The sequence below is a fragment of the Lissotriton vulgaris genome, chromosome 11 (assembly GCF_964263255.1).
Source record: "Lissotriton vulgaris chromosome 11, aLisVul1.2, whole genome shotgun sequence".
Classification (NCBI taxonomy): Eukaryota; Metazoa; Chordata; class Amphibia; order Caudata; family Salamandridae; genus Lissotriton; species Lissotriton vulgaris.
The window spans coordinates 779,569,242-779,588,112 of record NC_141699.1 but is presented as its reverse complement, the minus strand read 5'-3'; the positions used below and the strand labels follow the sequence as shown (position 1 = coordinate 779,588,112).

Below are 18,871 nucleotides of genomic sequence, written 5' to 3'. Positions count from 1 at the left end.
CCGGGGGGCCTCTACCCAGTCGCAGTGGAAGCACGTGAGGAGTGATCCCAGGTAGTGAGAGTCCAGCTGCTGGTTCAAGAGGCGACTGGGCGAAAGTAAGCGCGTAACCGTATCTCCCTGGATGTGGTGGCGAGCCGGTAGGACCTCCTCAACAAGGCCTCCCCTGGGCCGCCCTCAGAAGCAAGTTCCCCACTAAGCGCAGCGTGCAGATGCCATCCAGCACTGGCAGGGACATCTCTGCACTGTAGGGGGTCACTCGTTGACAGGAGCAGCAGAGAGTAAAAGAAAGGCAAAAGAGATGCTGGTAATGTTTGACTGCAGTCGGCGCCATCCTAAAGCCAGGCCAGCCACATGTCAGCACCACAGGGTGAGGTCCACCAGGGATAAAGCAGGGGTCAGTGTCTCAGCCCGGGCCAGCATCCCCATGCCATCCAGTTGTCGCCAGAAACCAGGGAGACACCAGCCGCTTAGCAGGAGCCATCAGTGCAGAGTCCCAGGGGCGCCGCCATCTTAAAGTCAGGCATCGGGCCTCATGGCGTCAGCACCAGTTGAGCCCCCCCCCCGCCGAAGATCAGGAAGCGTCCCACGCTTTTGCATCAGGAGCCGTCTCACCAGGACTCAGGAGCACCTTCCTCACCCAGCCCACCGCACAGTCAGGCAGCAGCCACCATCTTAGGCCGCCGCCAGAGAGCCTCACGGAGCCGAGACGGAGGTCCCCCATGGCCAAAAATGCTGAGGCGCTGCCAATTGCTGCTCTATCTGTTCCGCCACCAGATGCTGCCCCTTTCAGCCACCGGGAAGCCGGCGCTGCAGGCTCCGAAAGTGCACACGGACCAGGAACCGATACAGATCAAACCCGTTCGGCCATCTTGTCCGGCCACGCCTCTTCAGCGTTTTTTAAAAAGAAATCTTTTATGAGTGACAAGATAAACCTAATAAAGCAGTATTACTCTTTTCCTTATCACAATTTTACCAACCCTTCACATATACCAAAACTTGTTCACTGTAAGAGCATGCCCTGAAACAACCATTTGCTTAAGTAGAAGGATTCCTATGATGAAGCATGCTACCTAGTGTACGGAAAGTGTCAGCATTGTTTTTGTTTTACAAAATATAACGCATCAGAGGTATGAGTTGGATTTAAACCGTAGGCCCTGTAAGTACGTGCCTTGTTTTCACTAAGCAAGCAACCCAGACATTTTTTTTGTTTTCCATCTACTGCACCAGGGAGGCTGCACCTTGGTCACTTGTAAAACAAATTAAAAAAAAAATAAAAAAAACACCAAAAGTCAATAAACAAACAATATTCTCGTCTCAACAGTATTAATGTAGTCAAAAATTGTGCCATTGGCTTTGAACTATTATAACATCAAGACATAGCCCAAATACTAAAAGGATAAGTGAAAAAATAATTCAGCATTGCCACAGCCTATAAAATCAGGAATTACTGAGCCAACCCATGTAAATCCATGCATTCAGAAATTCTTTTGCGATGCACAAATGCCAATCACCACATAAACTCCTGGCGAATTGGCTTTAGCAATGCTTTGGGAGAAAGTAGCAAAATTGATTGCTTTATGTATAGAAAGCATTAGCGAGATAGAATTGAACATGTAACAGAGTTGATGATGGAGTACACTTTTCACATGCAAAACAAACCTTGTGCATTTCAACGAAAGCAATTTGTCGAATGATGCACCAAGTAGCCAATTGCATGCAGTGGTACTTTTCTGGGTGGAGCAAAATCCCACTCAATTTATAATTTAAATAATTGGGAACATTTTTTATTGCCGACAACTATGCTGTCAAACCAGGCCTAAAAAGCAAAGAATGGGAAGGAAACCGCATTTCCAAAGTAAAGTACTGGCCCATCAGCTCTACCACTGAAGAGAACTTATTTGGGGATGGATGTGCACGTGATCAGATAAAATGCTGCTAAGGAGTAATAAAGGCAAGGCTCGATATGGGATGAACTTGCCCCATGTTGGGTGCTGTGGTGAGTGGAACCAAAATTTCAACTGACAAGACCAATAAATGACTAGGGCATACCAAATGTCACTATGTATATATAGATATGCAATGTTTATTTCTAATTTGTTTTTATTACATAAGGATGGCGAAACAATTAAAGTGGTCAGACCTAAAAAACTCACTTGATATCTTTGCAAAGTTTGCCTTTGAATTATCAAACATATCCGTAATGCCAAGACTTTTAAGAGGATCCTTCAAATCGGTCTCTGCTTCTGCTGTGAATCTATATAAAAGACACAAACACAAGGCTTCAGCAGATAGGTACCACAGAACTTTCTTTTCTAAGCCAGATGAAGAGGAAAAACAAAACCTTAAAGTTTACAAAATATTTACAAATTCAAATAGGAATCATATTAAAAACAGTTAAGAATGACAAGAATGGAATTTGAACATTATTTTCACCCTATTGTGAACATTTGTGCAGGATAGCACGAGTCAAACTGATCTAGGAGTACTTGTGCTGTGCAAGACGATAAAGAAAATAAACCAACTAAACGACAGTGTATAGTTAGATAATACTCCAATTAAGAGAATCCCTGTTTTGATGCTATGGTTGATTTAATTCCTACATTAAAAAAAAAGGTTATAGGAGAAAATGTGACTTTCTAGAAAACTGATAAAGTTGTGATCGGATAACCTAAAGCACAACTTGTTACAAACAAACCTAGCTTAAAACGGAAAGGGCAAGTAATGTCTGAATAGTAACCTTGTCTGATGTCTCATACAAGCAACAATGCCTAAAGGAGCTAATTAGCACAAGATTCTTTGGAGGTTAGCAAAAAAGCATTGTTAAATAAAATTGAAGGAAAAAAAATTAGAAAAAATTAAAGTCATAAGTAAGGGTTCAAAGTTAAACTCCACAGAATTGAAGTTGGAAGAGGGTTACCTAAACATACTTGGCTATTAACAAAAACCGAATATTAAAAAAACACACATTTCACACAATGCTTGTAACACTTATGAAACGTTCAACCAGTGGTCTGCAATAATCCAAAAAAACAACAAAAAAAAATCAGTTCAAGTTAAGGAGCAAATATGTAAGCTGATTATCGGACTTCTGTATATGCCTCTGGGCACTGTGGCAAATGACAACTTCAACATGCTCGGCAATGTTGAAATGGCGACATCTATGTAAATTAGTAATAGCTGCTTCCTAGACATTGTGGAACTGTTAAAATCAATTTTCTTCCCAGTTTATAGTTTTTTATAATCATAAATTATGGTGTATGAACTTTAAAACATATAATCGGTAGTTTCCATTCGAATTTCATTGGTATTAGAACTGTACGTCTTGCCCAACATAATCAGCGTTTTGACCTTCAGAAGGGGGTCTTTAAGCCATGACAATGGTTTAAGAAGTACTACTGATCCAAAGCTCTTACCAGAATAATCTCTACATATTACAAGTAGATCATACAATGGCATTGCTGAACTCTTATTAGTTTGTTTGGTGCAGTGGAAAGTGCCCCTTGAACAAAAACGTCCTGAACTCTAAAGATTTGAAGGAGAGCACAAGCAAACCTGGTCTGGAGAACAATCTGGAGGGTCACACCCAGAGGGTTTGGCTCAGCCTTGATTTCTGGTTAACTGTATTTTTTTAATAGTTCAAGCATTGCCATTGTTTTGCACTTGGAGTGGCTGTACTAACCAAAGAGGCCTGGTTTATTTTTCAGGAAGGCTCGTAACCGTCATGATGGCCTTGAGGGTTACGGTTTGATTTAAAGAAGTGGGGACAGGCAAGCGAAATTAATTTGTGATGCAATGAAATCAAACTTTCACTATACATTGATGAGCCGCGATGCAACAAGTAGAAAGCCTTTGATGATGAGAAATGTAGGATACCAGTGAATCAGCAAAGAATGCCTTACGGGATACTGTGGGAATGGAGCAGTGCACCTTTTGTTTACATTTTTTTTTTAAAACAACTTTCATGTTAACAAGTTACTTTATGAGGATATTTGGCCTAGAGATGAAAGTTGCCAACTTTGGAACCTGGGGACACAGGTTTGTCTTTCAGCCTCGGCTCAATATCATGTGATTCTTGCAAATCACTTAATCTACAAGGGCATGTGTACGACATAATTTTGCATTTCCTAACAGTGTGAATCGCTATCTCAGGCTGTTAGGAAATGCTAAATTGTATTTGGTATGTACAAAAGGCATTTTCCATGGTGCAATTTGCGATTTCCATCATGTATAAATCGCACTGTTTGCATTTTGAAATTGGAAATCACAAATTGGTATTACCAAATAGCCAATCCCTAACACTATGTACAAAGGATTTCATAATGCGATTAGTTGCAAAATTGCCATTAAGGGAATGCAAATACCATAAGTGTATCACATGGTAACTAACTCAGCCAGGCTCATATTAGACATCCCACGCAACGAACACATCTCTGGTCACCTTAAAGACCTCCACTGGCTACCCGTCAATAAGAGGATTACTTTCCGACTGCTTACCCACGCACACAAATCACTACGACATCGGACCAGATTGCCTCAACTCTCGACTGTCCTTCTACACCCCCTCCCGCCAACTTCGCTCTTCCAGCCAAGCCTTCGCCACTGTACCTCGCATCAACAAGACCACCATGGGAGGCAGATCCTTCTCATACCTGGCTGCCAAAACATGGAACTCACTCCCCGCTTACCTTCGCCTCACCCAGAATCACCTAGCGTTCAGAAAGCAGCTTAAAACGTGGATATTTGACAAATAATCCTCCTCCCCTTCCTAAGCGCCTTGAAACCCTCTGGGTATGTAGTGCGCTGTATAAATTTTATGACTTGACTTGACTAGGTGCAGACTATAAAAAAAAATCACCTAAAATACATCTGCCTTGGCGACGAGGATGACTGAGGATTTTGACTAGTAGGCAGAGAAGGAGGAGGAGACAGGAACATTTTAAAGTGAATGTCACCCTGCTTAAAAAGACGGAGGAGGAAATTTATTAGAAGTATAGACTAAGTAGTGAGGTAATTTTGGATATAATTGCAGAGTTATATCATCAGCTACCACCGACAGTCAGAAGCGATACAATCCCACCACGTGTGCAGGTATTGAGTTGTCTACACCTTATAGTTTCTGGCAGTTACCCATGAGTTAAAGCAGTGACAGGGCAAGTACCACAAAGGGCATTGTTTAGGTTCTTTAATAGGTTTTTGGATATCATGGTTGGCAGAGTGAACCAATGTGTTTTTTTCAAAACACTCCAAGATATACAACACACAATACTAATGTGTTATCGGGTAGGACTGTTTCCAAAGTTTATCGGTTGTGTTGATGGTACACATATTGCTGTAGGACCCGCTTGCAAATTAATGTATTTATAGAAAAAAGGAAAAGTGTCTCATGTATCATGCATCATATCAGAACTTTTAGCCAGATTCCCAAAAAGCACACGTGTGCTTTATGTTCTGCCACAGTGGAAGAACTAACCATCTGTCTCAGGGTGAATTTGGGGATGTTTTCTTACCTGGAAAGAGGATTACTAATTCAATTGATAGTGTTCAAATTATGTTTGTTATATAATCTAATTGTTTCTCCTACTCATGCTATGTAAGGAGACAGTGCATATGCCTTGAACCCTTGGCTACTGACACCATACTTGCAGTCAAGAACCGAAAGTGAAAGGCAGTACAACAGGGCACAAAAAAAACACACAATGAATAACTTAATGGACTTATGGAATTCTCATATCCGGTTTTAGAAGCCCACACAAGACTGGTGCAGCACTACTCTACAGACCAGAGAACTGCAGCAAAATCATTCCCACATGTGCCATTCTTCACAACATAGCTAAGAGGAAGGGACTTAATGTCAACATAGAGCCAGAATCAGACTGATGACGAGCTATCACCACTTCAGAATCAGCAGGATGGACACATGCAGCAGAGGGCCAAGCACGATCCACCGAGATCACAAACTACTATTTTTAAGGTTAGAATGACGACAACATCTCTGAAATAGCCAACACACATGATTGTGATGTTTTTCTTTACTTAAAGATGGGCTTTTATTCAGGTTGTAACAATGTATTTTTATTGTGTCAGCAACTGTATCCTTCTAGGATATCATTGTTTAAACAAAGCAACAAACTTTGAAAACGCACCCAAACTAGTTTCATACATTTGGGTATATACAAAAGTAACTTTTTACGACATGTGATGTTGGTCTCAGTCGGGCTTGGCTGTGTAGTTGGGAATGTATCTGTTTCAGATGTGTCAGATGTGTCAGCGTGTTCACCTTGTACAGCATCCACCTGGCATAGATATGCCACTGAGGCAAGAGCATGTATCCAGAACAACAAGGGCACCCATACGAGTCAGCACAGGACCTCGGGGAACATATTTTTACAACAACAGTGGTCCCATGCAAAAAAGATATGAGAAAACAATGAATATAGACACAATGGAAACTATATTGAGTAGTAGGACTTGTCCAGCCGGACAGAGGTCAAGAATTTTTACTGTACACTTGATAAGTCATATAAAATACCTTCAATTCTTTCGAGTAGGACACAAGCCTGTGCCCTTACGCTTACAAATTGGCAAGGTGAGAAGGTAGTGAAGGGACAGAAGTGTATTTAGGCAGAAGTGAGCGATTTCTGTAAATACAACAGTGACAGAAATTCAGTTTACACCATTACAAGCCTAGCACATTCGGTATACATTTTAGGTATATGGTGTTTCAACAAGTAGACGGCGTTTCGATCCCACTTACAAAATCAAAGGGATCATCAGGACAAAAAGTATGCCTAAATAATACAAGCCACAATAGCCTGGTTGACTTGGAGTGAAAAGATCAGGCAGAGTAAGGGGGTAAGGCGGGACATCACGGCATCAGTCACAAAATTAGTGATGTCATACACCGGCCAGGGATCGGTTATAGAAGAGTTGTTAAGCGCGATAGGGCGAACAATCAGGTCATCTTCCAGTTTGTGGGTGAAGGAAATGGTGAAGCTAACCCGTAATAGGGTGCAGGTTACGCGCCAGCGGATGGCTTGGTCGGGTTTCACCGAGCCGATCGATCAGGCTTCGGATGTCTTCCCTGGCAGGAGTCAACCAGGCTATTGTGGCTTGTATTATTTAGCCATACTTTTTGTCCTGATGATCCCTTTGAATTGAAGGTATTTTATATGACATATCAAGTGTACAGTAAAATTTCTTGACCTCTGTCCGGCTGGACAAGTCATACTACTCAATATAGTTTCCATTGTGTCTATATTCATTGTTTTCTCGTATCTTTTTTGCATGGGACCACTGTTGTGAGGCAAGAGCAGTCTTCACTTTCAGGTGTTGGTAAAATGTTAGGGACAGATGGGATAGGTTTCTGAATGTTCTCCAGAGTGGTGGTTACTTGAACCAGCAGGCTTAATACATCTTGCCAGCAGTGCCCCATGTCATTATGGATGTTCACAGTTCTCATGGCAAGAGTAACGGTGGCTACCACCAATTGATTGATTGATTTTGTAAAGGCATCATAGCATGCCATTTGCTACTTGTGCCTGCGTATTTGCATACATTGGTCCTTCTCCACGGAGGCACTCCAGTGCTCTTGACCTTTCTGCAATTTCAGGATGGAATGTGACATGCTTTGCAGGTGGCTGTTCACTATTTTTATGTTTTGGTTGCAGGCACTGAACTGTGACAATGTATTTCTTAAGGCTACCAAACAATGGAGAACGGTCTGACATGTCAGACATTAGCACTGTAAATTGTTAGTTGTTGGACTCATTGTTTGTGTGTCTTGTGCGCTAAAGTAGTTGTGTTCCTGCTTGTGTTTGCTCCTCAACACCTTCCTCAAAGTCTGGTAGTGGTGCCACTATTCACTCTCCTAGAGGCTGGAGTAGCAATTGTGCGATCCTCATTTTCCACTTGAATGTCAGTTGCTTCATCTGCATCAATAGTTTGATACATTTCCACAGATTACACCCAGGGCGCATGTATCTACTTATTGTAAAAAAATGGATACTAAGTTTGCGTAATATTGTTGAATGTAATTTATGTGTTTTTGACATGTAGATTTTATATAGATGTGTAGTTTATTCATTGACAATGGACACCATACACCTTAGTTTTACTACGACTCCCATAATGCATTGCCAAATTATAATAAACATCTAAATGGAGTTTTGGCAGCTAAGATGTTGTACATGCGAGCTAAAATAATATGTTAGACAATTTAATACAAGAACTTGGCTGGAGCCTGCAGGATTGGAGGTTTTAATGTCTGACACTCCCACTAAAGTTTCAAGTTCAAGTGCCCTCAATAAGCGATTCCATTGGAGTTGGAGGAGGATGTTTGGATGGACCCCCACCTGTGCCACGAGCATCAGCCATCCTGCTGGCCACCTTCTCTTTGGTACAGGAACTTAGGTCATACCAGCATTTCCATATTTCAGGTATGGACCTCCCGAGTGACACCAAGAGAGTTCACTTTTTCCAGGATGCTGTTCCAAATTTTGGTTTTCTAGGTGCTCGGTACAGAAAACAATGCTTTGCTTTCCTAGTAGTGGCCACACCCTGTATTTCTGAACTTCCTGCTTTTTGCATCATTCTGCATCCAAAATGAGACTTTTACTAATTGGGATTCCTATTTGGAATTCACATCCGTGCGAGTCCAAATAAAATTCCTAATTGAGATTGCAAATTTGTAGGAATTGGCAACAGTGGAATACTCTTCTACATACAGCTCATTTTGGGATTTCCAAATAACGATTTCTATTAAATCGCCATTTGGAAATCGCTAACAGAAACTTTTGTACATATGGCGTCAAGTGCCTATAAATGTGAAATGTTTTTGTGCATTACCCACTTGATATACACAATAGTCTCCAAACACACCCCATAATATGTACAGTCCTCCTTTGCTTTCTAGCTAGGTTTGTTGTATATAAATACCAAAACAGTGTTTCTAAGTAACATTCGCCAGGCAACACTGACCCTATCGAATGCAAACATTCTTGAGGAATATAGTGAAGGTTACCAGTCCCAACTCATTTTCTGATATTTTGGAACGCCAGCAGTCCAATTTTAGGCCACACAATGGTTATAATAAATACCTATTATACATCCATGACATCCAGTGGGAGGCAACATTTGAGTAAATTGGCAATGGTAATCTGAAGAGATCTAATGGTTTTCTTTGGTATGACAAAACGTGTAAACTGGATGGTGATTTTTAACTGAAGGTACACCATGTCAAAGTATGAATTTAGTCAAAGAGGCATGTGACCTCCCAAAACACTTTGTTCCCTGGCTTATCTGATCTTTCCTGATTTAATTCATAGACAAGGCATGTACTTTGAGCTATGCCGATACAATTCAGATTACCGTTAAGGAGTTTGTGCTATTTAACCAATAGTCAAACCAAAATGAAAATCTACTTCCATGTCTTGGGAATGATAAAACCCAGAATGCGTTAGAGCTGCAGTAACACACTTTAGTCCCACAACTCCATTATGAAGAGTCATTTGCTTCTCCCAGCCACTGAAATTCTTTGATCAAGAAACTACATTCAGAGCCTAGAGACGTGAACCCAAAAAGGGTCTGTAAAGGTGTCACTAACTCAATCTACACTTAGTTTCTTTAATATCTGCCATACAGGCTGGTTCCAAGACTATGTAGCATATGTTACATGCTCCTTACAGTTTCAAATAGATGAGCACACACATCTCAAATTTGTGTTCAGGTCTATAATTGATTAATTCACAATATCTGCTTTAAATTAGATTTAAAACAGACCGAAACATATCATGGCCGATCATGCATGCGTTGCTGAATTTGTCCAATAGTTGGTTTTTCCTATCGTTTTTTACATGCAATTTGGATAAAAGATCATAGGTACATATATGAAAAACTACTAACTTTGGTACAATGACTTGCACTTTCCGCTGGCCCATGGACATCCAGCTTTGTATGGTTTTGGTGCTGATGTGAGGAATTATGGAAGAGAGGGGTGTGCTTTCATCAGAAGGGACAGCAATCAACATGCTGATAGTTCCTCCATGGTAAGGAAGCTCAATGACATTGTAGCGAAGACCACTGGGAGTGCTTGTTGAACCTGTTGGGCGATAACATTCCAAAACAAAATCACCAAACAAAGTATTTAAATAAACAGGATTCGAAAAAGATGCATTTATTTCATGGTTACAGATGGCTACTACTACACCACAAAGAAATCAGATAAAAGGGGAAAAAAAAAATCATTTAGTTCCGCTAAATTTCAACCTAATTTGCTATTAGAACGCACATTGAGGTACATGTTATACATCTAAACCACCTTAACAGGGACATCAAAGTAAGGTCCCAGATGGCTAGGTCGATTTCAGATGTTGAGGTTATCCCCGGAATATAAATGTACATATATTGAATCTGAATTAGAATATACACGGTCAATGGTTAACCTAAATATCCAGAATGCCAGGTGCACAGCTGTTATGAAAATATAATTTCTAAAAAAGATTTACAGCAACACTTGTGAAAAACTATCAGAAAAACGATTTCAACACTTTCAAATTGAATCCAAACCACATTTATGTGAGTTAATCATTTAGATGAATTGCAACATGCTTAATTGTAATAAATTGTTAGTCAATGCAAAAATCTTTTGGCAAACATTAACTTTGTTCACAATGTACTCTGTCAACAATATACTAATGGAAAGCCAACGAAGGGTTCCTCACTAATCCAACAAAAATCTTCCCAAGCTTTTTTGTTGTATTAGGGAGGAACCCTTTGTTGGCTTTCCATTAGTGTGCCTGAAGTAAGAGGTCATTCAAATGGTGTTCTTCGTGGTTACAAGCCAGAAGTAATCTTATGCAGTTAACATATTGGATTAAGTCGAGAGAAGTTCAATGAACTCCAAGTTTGTTCCCACACCGTAATAGTCATCTAGAAGGGCTCTTGCCAATGACCTTCTGCTAGGTTAAGATATTCAGATCTAACTAGCCGGGCCTTGCCTACCTAATTAAAAAGCTGATAACACATCTTACAAGTGATACCATGTTTGAGATTTTGAAGGGCATCATCATAACTCTACTGAAGACGTTCTAATCCTATGATAAGAAATTGCCAAAATAGTTAAAAGATGGATATTCAGTGGTTGACCACTTAATTTGGATCCTAGCTGGGATAAAACTGTCCATCGAGGGACTAATCCAGGGATGACAAATGAAAGCCTTTTCTAAACATTAATGAGAAATCTCTAACATACGAAATAAAGGTGAGGATACAGCACTCGTTTTGGGCAAAACTGATTTTCTCCTGCTGCGCTGCACCTTTCTCTCCACTACTTCAACATCTCTTGGCAATTCTCATGAACAAACTGTCAGGAAGTGCATGTGAGAGACTGAACGCATGTGGGTGTGCACGCTTATAGGTGCATGTCAGAACATGCCATGTTATGCGTCCAACTCACGGTGTGTTTGTCATGATATGCAAGGACAAGAGGGTGTATGTTTCAATATTGGCAAAAAGGATATGCATGAGAGGATGCCTGTGTGAGAAAAAAAATTGCAAACTAGTGAACGTAAAGAAAGTGTGCATGTTAAAGAAACCAAAAGCGAGAATGCAAGGGTGCTGGGCATCACATTATGGCTGTTAAACGTTGGTGGTGATGGGCTAATATTTTTGCATGATATTTTATTTTTTTACAGAAGCAACATGCATTGTGATCAATGTTCACAAATATACTTGACATGAATGAACACCATGTATAATATGATTGAATTCTGCTGAACTTGCTAAGCGTGATTTAGAAAGCCAATCATATCCAGCCTTCTGTTTCTATAGATATTGAAGGTTTACCTTTCTAATCCGCAACCATGTGGTCCTAGAAATGGATAGTTGTTCATTAGATAATGAGTTAATTTAAATGTTGATTCCAGTCCAGAAGAATTCATTGCGCTACATGTCCGACAAAAACCACTGTCCGGAAGTGCATGAGTAGGATAAATGTCAATATAGTGCTATCAAGAACTGAACGAGATTGGATTTATGAACTATTTATTGGAAAGGGTTCATGGAGGACACGAAATAGAATAAAGGATCAATGGAATTGAGATAGGTTGTGCAACCACCTTTAAATAAACAGAGTTTTTAAAGTAAACCTCAGAAGATAGGAAATAGACCAGGTAGCTTGACCCCATTTGTTTAAATATTAATTCAATTATTTCCTATAAAACAAAATAGCTAATTCAACATTGAATGTCTTTCAAGGTTTCTCAAAGCCGGCTTTGTGTCTGGTGATGGGAGTTTCAATTCCTTAGTTAATGCCTCAAACATAGGCCCTTAGAAATTAGCTCGGCTCACTTAACTCCAGTGTTGAAATTTAAAAAGGAGGAGAAAAATACTCCAACTTTGTCCAGGTTTTGCGGAGTTTCTGGTGATTGTTAAATTGTTTTCTGAAGGAAACAATCCATGTGACTAAGGCTGTAGCTGCTCAGGAAATTAGAGCACGGATAAGACTTCGAAGAGGCTAATTTGATTTCGTATGCTTTTTGCTACTTCTGTAATACAATAATGTGACAAAATGATTGTCTCAAAGATGCTAGTTTGCACCATAACAATGTTTCTGTAAGAGACCCAGTGGTCATATTCACAATCTGCATCAGTGAGTGCTTGGGGCCCAGCACTGTGTGACCTTCCTCCAGCGGTACCTTCACAGAATCATTCGGAGTCATGTGGGGACTCAGAAATCGGGCACAGGTAGCGTTTGCATCCAATTTCACATACAGAGTAGAGCGCAAATGTCAATCGGAACCACGATTTTTCTGCCACTCAATTGTCTCTAAATACTACTGGGTGGACTCTGCATTGTCTGACATTCTACATTGCTATACATCTGCAGTTTTACTAGTCAGTAATACCAAAACCTAATTTAAATTTCTGATATTGAAAACAAATTGCATGGTTTAAGTGCCTAGGCTAATACTAACTATGATTTTACCAATCGAGTTGTCCATGGGGTCAGTGTTTTAGAACCCTATATATGCTTATTCTACCAGTGCCCTGTCACTGCAATCAGAACCTAGGATTTTTTTTCCTTGTCAAGTCAAGTCAGAGAATTTATATAGCGCACTACATACCCATAGGGTTTCAAGGCGCTTGAGGAGGGGTGGGGAATTACTTGTCAAATATCCACGTTTTAAGTTGCTTTCTGAATGCTAGGTGGTTCTGGGTAAGTCGAAGGTAAGTGGGAAGTGAGTTCCAGGTTTTAGCTGCCAGGTAGGAGAAGGATCTACCTCCCATGGTGGTTTTGTTGATGCGAGGTACAGTGGCAAGGGCTTGGTTGGATGATCGTAGCTGGCGGGAGGGGGTGTAGAAGGACAGTCGTGTGTTGAGGCATTCTGGTCCGATTTCGTAGAATGCTTTGTGTGCGTGGGTTAGGAGCCGGAAAGTGATCCTCTTATTGACGGGAAGCCAGTGGAGGTTTTTCAGGTGACCAGAGATATGTTCTTTACGCGGGATGTCTAATATGAGCCTGGCTGAGGCGTTTTGGATCCGTTGGAGTTTTTTCTGGAGTTTAGCGGTAGTACCGGCGTAGAGGGTATTTCCATAGTCCAGTCGGCTCGTGACCAGAGCGTGGGTGACCGTTTTCCTAGTTTCGGTGGGGATCCAACTAAATGTTTTTTTGAGCATGCGAAGAATGTTGAAGCAGGATGAGGAGACGGCGTTGACTTGTCTGTTCATTGAAAGTGAGGAATCCAGGATGACGCCCAGGTTACGAGCGTGGTCTGTCGGGATGGGTGCTTTTCCAAGGGCTTCTGGCCACCAAGAGTCGTCCCATGCGGAGGGGGAGGTACCTAAGATGAGGACTTCTGTTTTATCCGAGTTCAGTTTCAGACGGCTGTGTTTCATCCATTCGGCTACTTCTTTCATTCCTTCGTGTAGGTTAGTTTTGGCGGTGCTAGGGTCATTGGTGAGTGATAGGATCAGTTGAGTGTCATCCGCGTAGGAGATGATGTTGAGGTTGTGTTGGCGGGCGATGGCCGCGAGGGGGCTCATGTATACGTTGAAAAGGGTGGGGCTGAGTGAGGATCCTTGTGGTACGCCGCAGATGACTTCAGTGGCCTCTGACTTGAATGGTGGAAGGCGGACTCTCTGGGTTCTTCCGGTGAGGAACGAGGTGATCCATTCTAGTGCTTTTCCTTGGACTCCGATGTTTGAGGCGCGGTAGAAGGGTGCTATGACAGACTGTCGAAGGCTGCGGAGAGGTCGAGGAGGATGAGGGAGACTGTGTCTCCATTGTCCAATAGAGTTCGAATGTCGTCTGTTGCTGCGATTAGGGCGGTCTCAGTGCTGTGTTTTGCTCGGAAGCCGGACTGTGAGGAGTCGAGGGATTTGTTGGCTTCGAGGAAGGCGGCGAGCTGGTTGTTGACAGCTTTCTCGATGACTTTGGCCGGGAATGGAAGGAGCGAGATGGGGCGGTAATTTTTGAGTTCGGTGGGGTCCGCTGTGGGTTTTTTCAGAAGGGCGCCGAGTTCAGCGTGTTTCCAGCTTTCCGGGAAGGTGGCGGAGTTGAAGGAGCAGTTGATGACGTCTCGGAGGTGCGGTGCTATGATGGAGTCTGCTTTGTTGAAGATGTGGTGAGGGCATGGGTCTGTGGGGGATCCTGAGTGGATGGAGTTCATCAGGCGGATGGTGTCCTCAGTGGAGATTGGGTTCCAGTCATTAAGGATGTTCGAGGGGGGTGAAGGTCCAGCAGATGGTTGGGTGGGTTGGTCTCCGGGTTGGTCGTCGAAGCTGTTGTGGATGTCTGCAATTTTGTTGTGGAAGAATGAAGCCAGGGAGTCGCAGAGGGCTTGAGAGGGGGTGATGTCGTTAGAGTTGGCCGATGGATTGGTAAATTCCTTGACGATGTTGAAAAGTTCCTTGCTGTTGTGGGCGTTGTTATCTAGTCAATCCTTGAAGGCGGTTTTCTTGGCCTTTCGGATCAGTTGGTGGTGTATGCGGGTGGCGTTTTTGAAGGCGTCCTTGGTGCCGGTGGTTGGGTCTTTTTCCCAGGCCCTCAAGGGAGCGGCAGAGTTTCTTGGATTTCTTAAGATCATCGTTGAACCATGAGGCCTTCTTGCTGCCAAGTTTGCTATGTCGTTTTTTCAGTGGTGCTAGGATGTCGGCGCTGTTGGATAACCATAGGGTGAGGTTGGTGGCGGCTTGGTCGGGGTTTGAGGAGTGGGCTGGGGGGTTTAGAAGAAGCGATGAGGAGATCTGGTCGATGGTGATTTTGTTCCAGTTTCTTTGCAGAGTTGGTTGGGGGTGGTTGTTGGGTTTGGGCTTGTTGTAGGTAAAGTGAACGCAGCTGTGGTCAGTCCAGAGGAGAGCCGTAGTGTGGCTGAAGGAGACATGGTTGCTGGAGGTGAAGATAGGGTCGAGAGTGTGACCTGCGATGTGGGTGGGGGAAGTGACCAGTTGTTTAAGTCCGAGGTTGTCCAAAAGGGTGGTGGAGTTGCGGTCGTTCTTTTCAATGTGAAAATTGAGGTCTCCCAGAAGGATGTAATCTTTGGAGGGGAGCGCGTGTGGAGTGATGAAGTCTGTGATGTCCTCACTAAATTGTGCGCGGGGTCCTGGTGGCCTGTAAAGGAGGGTGCCTCTGAGTGTGGTCTTGGGGTCGATGTGGATCTGGAAGTGAAGGTGTTCAGAGTTGGCGAGATTGACGTCAGAGCTGGTTGAGATGTGGATGGATTTCTTATGGACGATAGCGATTCCTCCTCCTGTGTGGCCGGTACGGTCCTTGCGTATGATCTTATAATTTTCTGGGATGGCAATGGTGATGTCTGGGGCGGAGGAGGCGTTCATCCATGTTTCTGTTAGGAAGGCGATGTCCGGAGAGATGGTGTCTAGTAGATTCCATAGGTCAATGGCGTGCCTGTGGACTGATCGGGTGTTGAGCAAGATGCATTGTAGGTGGTTGGGGTCGGGGATCAGTGGTGTGATCGTAGCGGAGTTGTTGACGGTGCCGGTGAATTTGCAGGAGTAGCATGAGAAAGGTCCATGGGTGTGTCCAGGAGCGGCTTGGACGCAGTTGGGGTAGCGGCCGGGGTTAAGGGCTAGGAGGGTGGTGGCATCGTAGGTAATGCGGGAGGGCTGGGCAATGCGAGGGCCAGGGGTCCTGGCACTGGGCGCGGTCCAGGCACGGACAGGCGTAGACGGGCTTACCTTTGGCGCACCTTCGGCGCGAATTGGGCGCGGTCGCTGCGCGTGAACGCTGCACGTAGGTCCTACTAACATAAATGGAAAGTGGGGGGGGGGGGGCGGAGCGAGGGCGGGTCAGCTGGGAGGCGGGAGCGGGGTGGAGCTACGGGCTGGGACGAGGCACAATCAGCAAATGGCGGCAGCAAGGCTAAAGTGAAACCAGGGTGAGTGAGTAAACAGGCTAAACGTGGACAGAAGCACCGTCACAATGGGGCAAAAGCTCCTCACACCACTCACAGCGCACCAGCAGATAAGCGCTACAGAAGCACATATGCAGGAGCAAGCAGCAAGTTCCAATCAGGCACCAAACTACACTGCAGGCAAGTAAAGCGCTACGCTGATATCACAAAGCAGCAGGTATGCAAATGAGCCAGGCGCTACGATTCCAGCACTAAACAAGGCAGCAGGTATGCCAATTAGCCAGGCGCTACGACTCCAGCACTAAACAAGGCAGCAGGTATGTTAATTAGCCAGGCGCTACGATTCCAGCACTAAACAAGGCAGCAGGTATGCTAATTAGCCAGGCGCTACGACTCCAGCAGTGAACAAAGCAGCAGGTATGCAAGTAAGGCAGGCACTACGATACCAGCTGAGGGAGCGACCGTTCCTGCCAGAGTCAGGGTGGTCACAGCGCTGGGGCAGCCGGCTCCTTCCTGTTGTGTCCGTGTGAGGGCGGGTCAGCTGGGAGGCGGGAGCGGGGTGGAGCTACGGGCTGGGACGAGGCACAATCAGCAAATGGCGGCAGCAAGGCTAAAGTGAAACCAGGGTGAGTTTCAGAGTAAACAGGCTAAACGTGGACAGAAGCACCGTCACAATGGGGCAAAAGCTCCTCACACCACTCACAGCGCACCAGCAGATAAGCGCTACAGAAGCACATGTGCAGGAGCAAGCAGCAAGTTCCAATCAGGCACCAAACTACACTGCAGGCAAGTAAAGCGCTACACTGATATCACAAAGCAGCAGGTATGCAAATGAGCCAGGCGCTACGATTCCAGCACTAAACAAGGCAGCAGGTATGCTAATTAGCCAGGCGCTACGACTCCAGCACTAAACAAGGCAGCAGGTATGCTAATTAGCCAGGCGCTACGATTCCAGCAGTGAACAAAGCAGCAGGTATGCAAGTAAGGCAGGCGCTACGATACCAGCTGAGGGAGCGACCGTTCCTGCCAGAGTCAGGGTGCACTGCCTCTTCAGTTTCATCAATGTGAACTCCGGTCCAGTAAACGAGTCATTTACTTTCGTCGGTTGCAGCGTCAACATTCTGCTGCAGCCAACCATTAGCGCAACTTTTTCATTTTTATTATACAACTCTTAACTTTAAAGGTCATCGATTGGATGATTGGCACAGGTTAGATAAATATTGGAGCGTTCAAATCAAGCTAGTACAGCGGGTAAAGCCTTTAATACCACAGTTTGCAGGTCTATCATGCCAACCATGAGCCCGGAAAACCTTGGGGCTACCCTGTCTTATCTCTTCTCCACCGTCCGTTCCTCCCCTTTTCTGTATCCTCTTCATCCCCTGAGCTATCCATGTCTTCCTCCTCTTGCTTGCAGCGGCTCACACAGATCCCCCCTATAAGTGTTCCAAGGTATCCATATTTTGTTCCATTTACATGCGTTGGCTCTTTGTTGGTATACCACCCTTTCCACCATCATAAGCATGTCCATGTTCCTGCACCACTGCGCCAGGGTCGGCGACTCGGATGATCTCCATTTTTGCGCAATATCTCGCTTTGCTAACATCATTCCAATGACCACCTAATGCCTTCCATGTGGTGTTAAGTGGTTTGGGCCCCATACATTCAACAGACAAACTCGGGGGTCAGGTGTGATTGGGATTTGTAAAGTCTGGGCCACCGTGCGTGTTACTCGCCGCCAGTATACCACCATGCTGGGGCAGGACCATAGAGTGTGGAACAATGCGCCCTCCTCTCCACAGTGTCTCAGGCAATATGGGTGATCTGCTCTTTGGATTTTGTGCAGAGTGGTGCGTGTATAGTATACTCTGTGTAATATTTTAAATTGCACTAACCTAAATCTCGCCGAGATGCCAGCTTCTTTAGGTGATGCCAGCGCTGCGTTAGTTTGTCTCATCTAGTTCCCCTATTTCCTCCTCCCACTTCTCTTTCAATTTCTGCAACGGGTCGGGTAGGTAGTTTATGAGTTTACGGTAAGTGAGGGAAGTAGCACTGGCCTCCATGTAGTCTGTAAGTAGTCGGTCCTCCAACGGGGCCGATTCTGGGACATTGGTGCCTGGTTCTATCGCTGACATTAATGCGTGACAAATCTGTATGTAGCGGTAGGTTTCAGTAATGCCCAATTCGTACTGTTCCCTCAGGGTCTCAAAGGAAACCACCCCATCCTTGGTCCACATATCACCCACTGTGGAGATCCCGATGTTGTCCCACTGATCGAAGCCTTTACTGTGTCTCAGATTTCCCAGAATTCTGGAGTCCCATAAGGGTGTGAGTCGTGTAACCACTCCCTCCCATTGTAGTCGTGTTTGGGCTTTATGCCATAGCGTCACAGTGTGTTCAGTTGGGCCGCTAAGTTTTGCCGTCAGACCTTTATTGTAGAGTGGCGCCAGAAGCGTGGTTGTTCCTAGCTGACGTCTGTCCGCCAAATACGCCGGGTCGTCTTGTGG

General features: G+C 44.1%; 1 protein-coding gene across 2 annotated transcripts in view; it reads right to left on the bottom strand.

The window, feature by feature from the left end:
* Positions 1 to 18,871, bottom strand: part of SERPINE2 (serpin family E member 2) — a 228,189-nt gene that overhangs the window by 77,972 nt on the left and 131,346 nt on the right. For both annotated transcript variants that reach the window (XM_086943905.1, XM_086943906.1), the window contains 2 exons: positions 9,901 to 10,096; positions 2,154 to 2,254 (listed from right to left, as the gene is read on the bottom strand). In XM_086943905.1, coding sequence (XP_086800031.1) covers positions 2,154 to 2,254; positions 9,901 to 10,096 — 297 coding nt within the window. The remainder of the gene's footprint in view (positions 1 to 2,153; positions 2,255 to 9,900; positions 10,097 to 18,871) is intronic.